The sequence below is a fragment of the Pelodiscus sinensis genome, chromosome 3 (assembly GCF_052426305.1).
Source record: "Pelodiscus sinensis isolate ZL-2025 chromosome 3, ASM5242630v1, whole genome shotgun sequence".
Classification (NCBI taxonomy): Eukaryota; Metazoa; Chordata; order Testudines; family Trionychidae; genus Pelodiscus; species Pelodiscus sinensis.
In genome coordinates, this window is record NC_143054.1 from 150031436 (window position 1) to 150043836 (window position 12401).

General features: G+C 50.2%; 1 protein-coding gene across 1 annotated transcript in view; it reads left to right on the top strand.

Annotated features, from left to right (window-relative positions):
- VASH2 (vasohibin 2) overlaps positions 1-12401 on the top strand; it is a 98625-nt gene that overhangs the window by 14625 nt on the left and 71599 nt on the right. The window contains exon 3 of the mRNA XM_014575269.4: positions 9465-9553. Within this exon, the coding sequence (XP_014430755.1) occupies positions 9465-9553 (89 nt within the window). The remainder of the gene's footprint in view (positions 1-9464; positions 9554-12401) is intronic.

Below are 12401 nucleotides of genomic sequence, written 5' to 3' on the forward strand. Positions count from 1 at the left end.
CCCGTTGGGTTCCTCTGCATCGTCATCCCTCATTGTCCATCAGGGATGGCTTGTCTCAAATGTAGGTGGGGGGTAGTTAAAACTCAGTCAATAAATGTCCTCAGGGGCACAATCCACAGAGCAAAGCAGAATCTTAGTCTCTGACAAAGTTCACAAGTTCATGGGTCAAGCACTCCTTGCAATGTGGTCCGTCCTGTGTCCTCCTTGGTCTGGTGGTCTTCCTGGAACAACAAACAGGTAAGCATAGTCCATCAGGTAAAAGAAGCCAGTGCTTCCCCTGACCTCGTCCTGCATTTGTCTTTGTGGTCCGTCTACATCATCCCTTGTCATCCATTAGAGATGCCTCAGTTCCAAAGTATAGTCTATCAGGGAGGCTGCAGGTTCCTTTCCCAAGCACTTGATCTTAGCTGAGAAAAGATACTTTGGCCCTATGTATTTTACTCAAAGTTTCTGTCGCTGAGTAAATGCACAAGTGGCACGAGCTACATTTCAGAGTACTGTATTATTATTTGGAGGGAGGTTACCACAGGCTACTTTTATGATTGTTTTTTCGGAAGAGGCTTTTCCAAAATTTGGCCCATCTATGCTGGTCCAAATGTTAGAAAAACCTCCTCTTTTGGAAGAGCCCTTCTTCCTTGTGAAACAAGGAAGACAGGGGCTTCTGAAAGAGCACACCTGCTCTTCTGCAAAAAATGTCGGAAGACCTACTCTGTCTTGCACTTGGTATTTGAACAGTGCTTCAGGAAGTGGGGTCCATGGCACTTCTCTTCTTGCATGTGGCAAAGAGAGGAGAGACTCCTCAATGGAGGCAGCACAGGAGGAGACTAACAGGTTTCTGAAACTGAAGTTTCCTGCTGAGACATAGACCCTTTGGGCTCTGTCAGAATAAGTTAATAAGTGGTACAACAATACTACCTGGGGGTGACATCCTGGCTCTAACTTTCTGTGGTTCTTATATGCTTCCTGCCCCAGTACCGAGCACTCCACACTCTGGAGTCTTTCTCCTCAGTTCATCACAACACCCCATGAGGCAGGGAAGTGCTGTTGTTCCCCTTTAAACATGTGGAAGAGGCCGAGTGATTTGTTTGTACCCGGGCAAGGCCTAGACTCGTGCCGCAAGCACAGGGCCGTCCTTCCTCCACATTCCGCTCTCTGGAAGTCATGAGCAATTCTTGCAGAGATCTAGGTTTAAATCTCTGCTATGTATTTAAGAAAATGGCTTTTATAATTGCTCACACATTGCACATAGAATAGCACCTGCACACAGTGTTAATAAACTTGGAGCTCTCTGTCTTTTTTTACATTTGCGAAGCAAACACTTGCCTGTTTGATGCTTATACTAACTGTTTCACTGAGATAGATGTGTTATCTGCTGGCGAGCTTTTGGAGCCATCTTTTTCATCCAGTACAGAACCTGGTCACCTCTTCCGTTTCCTGCCTTCATTCCCCGGGCGGCTGGAGCTAGGGCTAACAAGGTTTCCAGCACCATTACTTTTACCAGAGATGCCAGCTCAATGGGTGCTCTGGGAGTGGAGAACCCAGAGTGGAAAAGAGGTTGGTGCTGGTGTAACGGAGGGGGGTACCCCTCCCCACTCTCCGTCTCCCTCTCGGTCTCTCCCTCAGTCACCAGTGTCCGCCAATTGTCCTCAATTTCCTCCCCGACGGGGGGGGGGGGCTATAGGAGGGTCCGGGCCCGCCCTCTCTCCTGGACCCCAGCCCAGGGCCCTAAAGACAGGATCAGACGGTCCTGTCCTGCTGGTGGGGGATCTGCCCTAAACTCACCAGCACGCCGGACGCCCTGTCCTGCCCTGGGCTACTTCCTACCCCCTTGTCTTTGTCCTCTCCACTCCTGTGCACCTCTCCTTCTACTCCTCTCCTCCCACGTCCCTGCCTCTCTCCCCCCCTTGCTCCAGCCTCAGTGGGTTTTAAAATGCCCGCCCCAGCGTCCTGGCGTCGTGACGTCAGATGCCACACACACGGACGCCACCCTCCAGCTCCCCGCCGAACGTGAACCCGTAGCGCCGCTGCTCAGCTGAGCAGCGGCGGCAGAGCATACGCCGCATCTCGCCCCTCTGCCTCGGGCCGTCCCAAAGAGTGTTAGGGCGACCGCGGGCTCAATGCGGCGTGGGTCCACGTCCGCGGGGTGAAGGCGGCCCGCCCCGTCACACGCCTCCCCCCTCAGAGTTGGTCCCGCCCCGCCGTGAGTCTCATGTCCTTCACCCATGCTCCTAGAAAAGAAGTCCGCGTTCCCGCCCGGTGGCAGACCTCAAAACGATATGGCTGCAGAGCCAGGTACCACCTCAGGATGCGCGGATTGGAGTCCTTCATGGCCAGCAGCCATCGGAGGGCAGCGTGGTTGGTCACCACTGTGAACGAGCTGCCAAGGAGATAATATCGCAGAACGTCAATGGCCCACTTAACTGCTAATGCCTCCTCTATGGTGGAGTACTTTTGCTCCCGCGAAAGTAGCTTACGGCTTACATATACGATTGGGTGTTCTTCCCCCCCTTCCTGCTGGGAAACCACGGTGCCAAGCCCCCGTTCGGAGGCATCTGTCTGTAAAATAAAGGGTTTGGTGAAGTTGGGTTGTGCCAGCACGGGGGCCTGTGTCAGCCGCCGCTTTAAGGCCTTAAAGGCCCTTTCACATTCTATATCCCACCGTACCTTCTTTGAGGCTGCATTTCAGGTTAGATCTGTTAACGGGGCCGCCAGGTTTGCAAAGTCCGGCACAAACCGCCGATAGTAGCTGGCGAACCCCCAAAATTACCTGACCTGACGTTTTGTCATCGGGGCTGGGTACTGCCGTAGGGCCTCAATTTTTCCTATCTGTGGCTGGACTCGGCCCCCCCCCCCCCCAACCGTGTATCCTAGGTACGAGACCTCTTGTTGGCTGAAATGGCATTTAGCGGGGTTGGCGGTCAGTCCGGCGTCCCTCTACCCGTTGCAGATGCTCAGGCCATGTTGAACTAAAGATGACTATATCGTCTATGTAGGCTGCCGCATATGCCTCATGGGGCCGGAGTATCCGATCCATTAGCCGCTGAAATGTCGCGGCGGCCCCATGGAGCCCGAAGGGCATCCGTTTAAATTGGAACAACCCAAAAGGCGTGGAGAATGCTGTCTTCTCACAGGCATCTTCCATTAGGGGAATCTGCCAGTACCCTTTTGAGAAATCAATCGTTGACAGGTACTGGGCGGTGCCTAGCCTCTCCAACAGCTCATCTATTCGGGGCATCGGGTAGGAGTCGAACCTGGACATGGCATTGACTTTTCAGAAGTCGATACAGAAGCGGATGGTGCCGTCATTCTTAGGGACTAACACAATAGGGCTCCTCCATGCACTGCAAGATTCCTCTATCACTCCCCATCATAACATTTTGTCTAATTCCCCCACACCGTCCCCCATAACTTTCGGGGAAGTGGTCTGATCTGGTCCCTCATCTGGCGCCCGGGTTCGGTCACTATGGGGTGGTGGACTATGTTGGTCCACCCTGGTGTTTCGGTAAGGACCTGTGGGAAACTATCCAGGATACCCTGGAGTTTTTGGCCCTGTTCTGGCATAAGAGCTGGGCCCAAGTGTGGTCCCTGCTGAGGACTCTTGTACATTTCAAAGCTGGCATGCTGCATGGAGCTTGGGGTCAGCTGGGGAGTCACCAGCTGATCCTGGGTTCCAGCCGCTTTGAAATGCCACGTGGAGCCCGGGGTCAGCTGGGGACTCTCCAGCTGATCCTGGGCTCCCCTCATCATTTCAAAGCGGATGGTCCGCACTAAGCCTGGCACTGCCACTTTGAAATGCTGGGCTCTACACAGCACTGTTGCTTTGAAACGCCATGGCAGCATTTCAGAGGTGTGGTGCCATACAGAGCCCAGGATCAGCTGAGTAGTGCTGCACCTTTGAAACACCGCGATAGTGTCTCAAAGTGACAGCACTTCATGGAGCCCGGGACTCTGGGCTCTGTGCGGTGCTGCCGCTTTGAAGTACCTTCCTCTTCCCTGCCTTTTGCTGCCTCTATCTATCTAATAGAGGCATCAAGGGGGAGTGAGTGAGTAGTCAACTATCCTGTTGACTTATCAGATAGTTGACTAGCCCTTCACATCCCTACTAGAAACACGGACACCCTGTACCCATCTGTTCCGGCCAGCCGGTCCACTTGCATCTTTCAGTGCTCACCCTGCTTGGGAGATGCTTTGCCGTTGTGGAGCGTGTTTCCAGTGGAGGCCATGGTCAAAGGATCCCACCTACGGGCTACGTGTTGAGCCCTGTGTAAACCAAAACCGCACTGCGGGCTGCAAACAAAAGGGCAATGGGCCACATGTGGCCCATGGGCCAAGTATTGAGTAGCCCTGCTTTAAACTATATTCTCTGACTTCATTTACATACAAAACTTCAGTATCTAGACTATTGATTATTTATAGTGTGCTAGGACTGGGATGTCTCTTAGGGGCTGTGCAAACAAAGGGTTGGAGTTACCATGTTGGACTGCATTGCCTTCTTTGGAACCCAGTGGGAGTTTTAACATTGGAAAAAGAGGAAGGCTACCCCTGGAGTATGTGTACAAAGTGTGTGTGTGTGTGTGTGTGTGTCAGTGTCATGTGAAAATAAAGGGATGATCTTACACTTACAGCAGCACGACTTGACATGACTTGAAACAATCCCTATTATTTTTCACCATTTTTACTTCCTGTGCAGTTCCTGCAGTGCAGGCTCTTTCTGGTCTGTGCACAGCAGTCATGTTCCAATCTTTGGGTTATAAGAAGTGAAGAGGAATATTTGCAGGCAGACCACAAAACATTTTTAACTACTTGGAAAGTTTTAACTGGTTTACAAACCCTTGCCATGTAAATATCAAAGACAAAGCCATTACCATTACAACAGCAAGTTTTTGTCTAGATTGAGAGACATTAAAGAGAGGAATATAATAATCAGATCACTCTGCTTAACATAGTGTTGTCATATTACTAAGTCCCTTTACTCATAAGACATAATCTTGTGATTTGCCATATGAGAACTTTGAAAAATATTTGTCTCCCCTAAAACCTATTTAAAAAAAACCCTTTAATGTACACGAACAAAAGTATTAACTATTTTAAGTAGTCATAAACGTAGTAACAAATCTAATTCACAGCCTGTGTTTGTTACCATTAAAAGACATGTTTGTGTTTGGTCAAGTGTGTGTCTGTCTCTGTCTCTGTGTCTGTCTCTGTGTCTGTCTCTGTCTCTGTCTCTGTGTGTTGTGTTCTTCAAGCTTAAAAATGGTCCTCATACATAATACATTTCTTGATTTGAGCTGTCATTTTCCTTTTAAAAACATTTTCCCATACTTTATGTTTCCAGGTTATTAATGTTGGAGAACAGTGTGTGTGTGAGGTTTTGTTTTTGTTTTTTCTTTGAGAAAGGACCGATTGCACATCTGGCTCCCTCGTTCAGCACCCTCGGGACCTGACTGGTCCCTAATGAGGGGATTTGCCAGACCAGGGGAGGTCCCTCCCAACATGGCCCGTGTTGTCCTGCTGCCCCCAGTTAGGGCTCCAGTATGGCACTGCTGCTGCCTGCCTGGTCATGGCTGCCACTCGGGTCAGAGTTCTATGGCTGGGGATAGAGCACACTGGCTGCTGCTAGGGCTGGTGCTACACAGCCGGGGGACTGGTGCTGCACGGCCGGGGAACTGGAGCTCTGCGGCTGGGGGACTAGAGCTCTGCAGCCAGGGGACTAGCGCTACGCGGCTGTCACTGCTGTCCCTGAGTTCCAGGGCCAGAGTTCCATGGCTGCCACAGGTGGGCCCCTGCTAGTGCCTGGCAGCAGGGGCTAGAGCTCCCTGCCATGCTGCCCACCCCTCCAAGTCCTGCCCTCTGGCTCCCGGCTGAGTCCCCACCCTCCCCACTGGACCTCCCTGTACAGGCAGTCCCCGAGTTATGCGGATCCGACTTATGTCGGATCCGCACTTACGAACGGGGCTTTCTCGCCCCGGAGCTTGCAGGCAGCGGGACCGCCCAGAGCGCAGTGGTCCCGCCACCTCGACCTCCGGGGCGAGAAAAGCTGCTCCAGGTGCCCCTGGTCTGCTGGGGACCGTCTCCAGCAGAACAGGGACACCGGGAGCAAAGCTGCAGCGGCGGCGGGGTTCCGCGCCTCTGACGCTTTGCCAGAGCAAAGCCTCAGAGGCGTGGCACCCCGCCGCCGCTGCGGCTTTGCTCCCCATGTACCTGGTCTGCTGGGGGGGGGGCGCAACTAGTGTGTCCCCCCCCCCACAGCAGACCAGGCTTTTGTTGTGGACCCTGGGGTAGAGCAGTTGGGGTGCTGCCGGGTTGGTCCTGCAGGGACCTACCTGGCAGCCCAGCTGTTCTGTCCCAGGCTCGAGATTCAGCCACGGTTGAAACTGATCAGTGGCTGATTCCAGGAAGCTGGGGGCAGAGCAATTCTGCCTCCAGCTTCCTGTAGTCAGCCCCTGGTCAGTTTCAGCAGCAGCGGCTGAATCTGGAGCCAGTTCCGACTTACATACAAATTCAACTTAAGAACAAACCTACAGTCCCTATCTTGTACGTAACCCGGGGACTGCCTGTACCTGAGCTCTGTGGTCTAGGGACATCTGTGGTCCTACCAGAGGCACAACCTGTAACAATTGTCTAAAACCTACAGGTTGGGCCTAACCTTTGTGAGTCTCCTAAGGACCTTGGTCCTCCTATTGAAACTAATCGTTGTTTTGTTATTGGCATCCAGAGAGTCAGGATTTTGCTCGCTTTCTCTGAAGGTTGCTCTGCTGATACCCAACCCATGGATGTGTGATTGCTCAGTTTGAATTAATTCAATTGTTAAGAATACACATTGTCTACCTGAGACTAGGCTTATAATAGTTGCACTTGTTACTTATTTAGTGTTGCATTTCAAACTGGTTTAAAATGATAAACTGGAGTTCAGATTGGAATTGGCACAACTGCAGGATAGGGTTTTATTGAAGGGATTTTCAGGTGTTCGGGAAACAGTCTGTAACTATTCTAAGATCACAAGGTATAAGGTGGTAAAGGCCAATTCTGCCTTCAGATACTTAGATGCAGTTCCCAAGTGACTCCAGTCCACGGTGCACTCATCACTTGTTTCTCCCGTGGAATTGCATCATGAATCTGATGTCAAAATTGGGCTCCAAGACCTACACATTCAAAATGTATGGTTGGGTGCTCAGCTTGCAAGTCTTAAAGGGACCTGTTTTTTTCCAGGAAGTGCTGATTGCCCGCTATATGAAAACCAGGCCTCAAGGTGTCTCAAGCAAGCACTCCATTTTTGACTCCTCAGAATCCCTAGGCACTTTTAAAAACCAGGTTTAGTTTTTTAAATAAACCTCTCCCCTTGAAGTGGATGTTGTAATGTGAGTGCTTTGTGGTTAATAAGTTGATGTGTCAGTAGTGTAGGGGTCTAGCTTCCACCTTCTGCAGTGGTTATTCAGGTTATGACTTTTTTTCCATTTTTTGTGTCATGTTAATTCATGAATCATCCGCTCAAAAGGATGAAGACTGATGTGTAAAATAATGAGCCTTATCGCTGGCACAGAAACAGTTTCAGTAAATATCCTGGGGAAGTCCTAGCCTGGCAGTGATGGGCAGACAGAGGTGTGTCTCCTGAGAGCATTAATACAACGTTGTTTGATTCAGAGAAGTTGGTTTTAAGCAGGCATGAAGCTAGAACTGACCTTGAAGATGGGCCTGTCCAAAGGCTTGAATCAGTACATGCCTGAGTGCCCCCTGTGAGCCAGGGAGGACAACGGGCACTTGAAGGCTCCACTCAGGATTAGGTTATTGTAAACTGGTGAGCTCTCCAACCAGACCAAAGCTCTTCAGCCACCAGTTCCTTTCTTGATGGCTTCAGCACTATTGCTTCAAAATAAAAGTGAGTCCCCACAAGGGTATTAGCCATGCCCTTTAGCCCAGCCCAGCGCTTACAGGCCTGTGCTGCACTGGGAGCTCCCATGAATTGGGGGATAGATTTTAAAATCTATTTAAGTGCTTAGTGGAATTTACAAGAAGTTCTTAACTCCATCTGACTTTCAAAATCCAGCCCCAAATGACCTTCAAGCTATCACCTGATGCTTCTCCCCACAGCCTCTGCAAGGAGGCACCTAAATAGTCAGAGGTGTGGTGGGGCTGGACTCCCCTCGAGAGAACAGCACCCCTGTGACCACTCCAGGGAGGCTTGACAGTATGAGGAGAGCTGAGCTGCAGCTGCCCAAGGAGTCCATGAACTGTGCCCTTGCCAGTGGGCTCAGGGTGCGACTGCTCTATGCAGCTTCCAGCAGCACGAGTCCTGTCGCTAGACATTAGTGAATGTGAACACTGGTGTGTGGCACTTTTGCTGACAAAGTACATCCCTGAGCAGGTTTCATTTTGCCGGCAAGCGAGCGCTGCTGCCAACAAGGCAGGATTCACATGGGCACTGGCTGCTGCCGAGCTTCGTTCTTCCCGGGGAGGAGAGGTGGAAGAGAAGGTGCTTTAAACGCCCCGAATGAGAAATACTTTGTTGAGCGAGTGCAAGTGTAGACATGAGCAATGTGACAGGTTAACTGGCCGGTGCTGCTTACCAGTTCCATTAACTGGGGAGGGCTGGAGCAGCTTCCCACATGCCACAGGCAAGGGGCTGCTCCAGCTCCACGGGGTCTGCCACAGAGAGGGGCACTCTAGATGGAGTGCCCCTATCTGCTTCAGGCCGGAGGGGTTGCAAGCAGGGGCTGCTTTGGCTATGCTAGAGCAGCCCCTGTTCATGGCAGGCCCGGGGGAACCACTCCAGTCAAGCCACATCAGGCAGGGGGGCTGCTTCAACCCAGCAGGCTAGAGCAGCCCCCCTGCCACTCCTCCCCTTTAATCAATTAACTGGTTAAACGCTATGCTTAAGCAGTTAACCAATTAAAAATAGGATTTTACATCCCTAGTAGACACAGTCTCAGTGTCCAGCACTGCACTCCAGTAATGATCACTGTCCCACCCCCGCAGATGAGAAAGTGTGTACTGTATTGTCAAAGTTGCTGTTGGTCTCCATTCATCTCTCTCTCTCGATAAAACTAGAGACTAAAATTGAAGTTAATACTCTGAAGAGTTTGGAACCAATCCAACACTGGGATTTCTTTAATCTAAACTAATGTGGTTTTTCTTGTCTTAAAACACTAACTTTTGGTTTCTGTGCCAGGATCTCTCAATCTGTTTAAAGGCTGCCTGTTCCTCATGCCAGTGGTCCCACCAGGGCATACTCTGATGTCAGTCAGTTGGGGTAGATGCAGCAAATGTATAGTTCACATTGTAATTGAGATTAGAATCTGTTCTGACTTTCCTGGGACTGATTGCTTTCAGATGGGGTTTTCACTTTTGGGCTCTGAACTGTATCCCTTTTTGCACCTGCCTAGAGAGCTGCATTGTTTTACCTGCTGTCATGGAAGGAATGACCTATCTAATCCTTGTTGTTGTTGTTTTGTTTTGTTTGTTTCCAGCCTTCAGTGCCACCAGTGCCAAACTATAAGGTCTCCATGTCTATCCCAGAATGGCTTCAAGCAATACAGAATTACATGAAGATGCTGCAGTATCCTTGAATCTGGTGTTAAGATAGGAGGCAGAGTCATTACACTGCACTGAGCAGTTAATGAACCGACGGGAGTAACTTACTGAAGCACAACGCAGAAGATAATTCAGGAGGGAAATAACTTTGACTCTGCTAGCACGTGTGGAGATCTGTCAGACCATCTATGCACTGAGTTCCTCATGATGGTCTTCAAGGCCATCTAAAGAGCCCCGGGGCTCTGGCTGCTGCTGCTATGGAGCCCCAGGCTCTTTAGAATCACCAAGTCCCAGGAAAAACTGCCCCCTTTACTTCTCCTTGTCGGCGGGTTTAGTGCTGTAACCTCATTCAGGATTGTGAAAACACACACGCACACCCCACTAAGCACAGCAAGTTGAAGGCTTTAAAGTGCCTGAGTAAATGGCTCCCAGTGCCAGCACCTCTCTTCCCCCCACTCCCTGCTAGTACATTTTTTAGCAGGTTGACTGGCAGCCTGGCTTAGTCCTGGCTTGCTATGGGTTCGGGACCTACTCTGGCTGCGGTTCTGCGTCTAAAGTGTATTAGGAGCTGGGGGGGCAGGCAGCCCGGCTCAGTCCTGGCTGACGCTGGGTCCGGTACCTACCCCTGTTTCAGCTCTGCATTTCAAGTGTATTAAGATCCGGGTGGGCAGGCAGCCCAGCTCAGTTCCAGCTTGTGCAGGTCCAGGAGCTCAGACCCGCCTCAGACAGGAACAGCTGCCGCCCCGCGCTGCGGCCTCTCTTTCTCAGCCGGTCTATGAGGGGAGCTGATTTTTAAACTGGCTCCCCTCGCAGTCCAGCTCTTGTCGGGTACCCCGCACTGCTGCCTCTGATACACTGGCTGTTGGCCCCACCCCCAGGGACTACAGAATAGTTGACTGACTGATAACATTTCATAAGGTTACTAGACTATTCAGTTAACCAATATTTAACATCCCTAAGAGGCATTGGTTGCCCCACGGCCAGGAAGTGGGTTGTCCTTGCTCAGCTGCATGATCAGGGATATACAAGAGGCCTCCTTCTCCTCTCATCTTAAGCCACTAAGCAACACCCATTGCCAGAGTCCACTGAGGCATTTCTGCTTGGGGACTTTTGCTACTGCTCTCCCCACTGGGAAGCAAAGTGCCATGAATGGAGATGGAGACCTGGCCCTCCCGATCTCTCAAAAGAAGCCCCTGGAGTGAGACCTGCACTTTTGTGAGCATGCCCTGGGGTAGAGCTTGATGTTATGGGAGAGGCACTTCTCAATTTCTTGGCATTTGTGAGTTTAATCTGAACTTTATTTGCACTTTTTCCTCTTTCCTCCCCGCTGCTAAATGTTGATTATTTCCACTGCACATGGGCAGGTTGATGGAATGAACAGTCACAAGCCAGCACATTGATTTAGCCTCTCATCTTGCTCCATTTGCCAGTTATTTCTCTGCTCCAGTAACTTGTTTTTGGCTCTTTATTTGGCGGAAAGGCCGTGGAAAGAGAAACCAAGGAGAGTGAGCATTAGAGAAACCAGGCAGTTGGAAAAGGTCTGGTTGCCCAGAAAGATCAAAGCACCAGCGGAAGTTACGGCAGCATCTGGACCTGAGAGGCTAACCTGCTCTTCAGAGGGCACATCCCCTAGGCTAGGGTTAGTCATGGAATTTCTTTACTCCTTGGTGCATGATTGCTCCTCAGACACAGTGAGCTCTGTCACACTATGAACTGCACCCGCGGGATCTTGGAATTTTAAAGGCATACCCCACTCGGCTTGATAGGTGTTAGAGAACTCAACGTTTGGAGCCAGACCTAATTAGGCTTCAAAGCCTGGTGGGCTTCAAATGTAGCATTTTGGTTTCTCACTGAGGGCCATCATGCCACAGTTTCACTTTGAAATTTCTGTTTTGTGTAGGCAAAACAAGTGCGGTACTAAATGGTACTGGTGGAAGGGGCGGGGCATGGGGAGCTTGCCTGCCCAGCCATGGGGTTACCCACCACCCATGTTTGTCAGGCTTGATTTTTCACAAGTGCTGAGCACCACAATGCCAACTGCAGGCAGTGGGAGCTGCTGGGTGCTCAGTTCTGAAAATTCAGGCCTTGGTGCTAAGGGTCAGAGGTGCAGCCAGTGAAATGGCCCTGCCACTTTTGTTTTCTGTTAGTGTCATGTGTGGTCTGCACAGGTGGCTCCTTCCACACTGAATATTGTTAACAGATGTTCTTTTTGTCTTGCTGTGGCAGTGAATGTTTTACATCTGTTTATATTTGGAAATGATCAGCCACATATTGCCCATAGGAAAACCTGTATGAATAGTGTGATTCTTTTTTGCATGAAAGGGGGGTTGAGCACTTTGAAGCAATGAACAAGGTAGACTCTTTTCTATTATGATTCTTCCTTCGCCCTGTCTCTGAACTAACAGGAGAGGAGTCCCAGATGGCCAGAAAATTCATAATTTTCTCTTGTAGCATTTAGTTATTGGATCAGATTTAATGACCTCTTTTACTTGCATCTCTTCAGTTGAGAAAACAGAAATAGAGAATTGGTGGCTTTTTAGTACCTGCTTTATGCTTCCAGTGGAAATTATGACTGAGAGTGAAAAAAGTTTTTCACAAGTTTGTAATCAAGGTCTGAACAAAGAACTGACCTGGATTGGCTGCTACATTCCACCCCCTAATGACGCAAAAGCTGAGCACCGGATACTTACTCACTCTCTCATTTAGCACAGACACTCTAAGGGTATGTCTATACTGCCACCCTAGTTCGAACTAGGGTGGCTAATGTAGGCATTCGAACTTGCAAATGAAGCCCAGGATTTAAATATCCCGGGCTTCATTTGCATGTTCCTGGGCACCGCCATTTTTAAATGCCCCGTAGTTCAAACTACCTG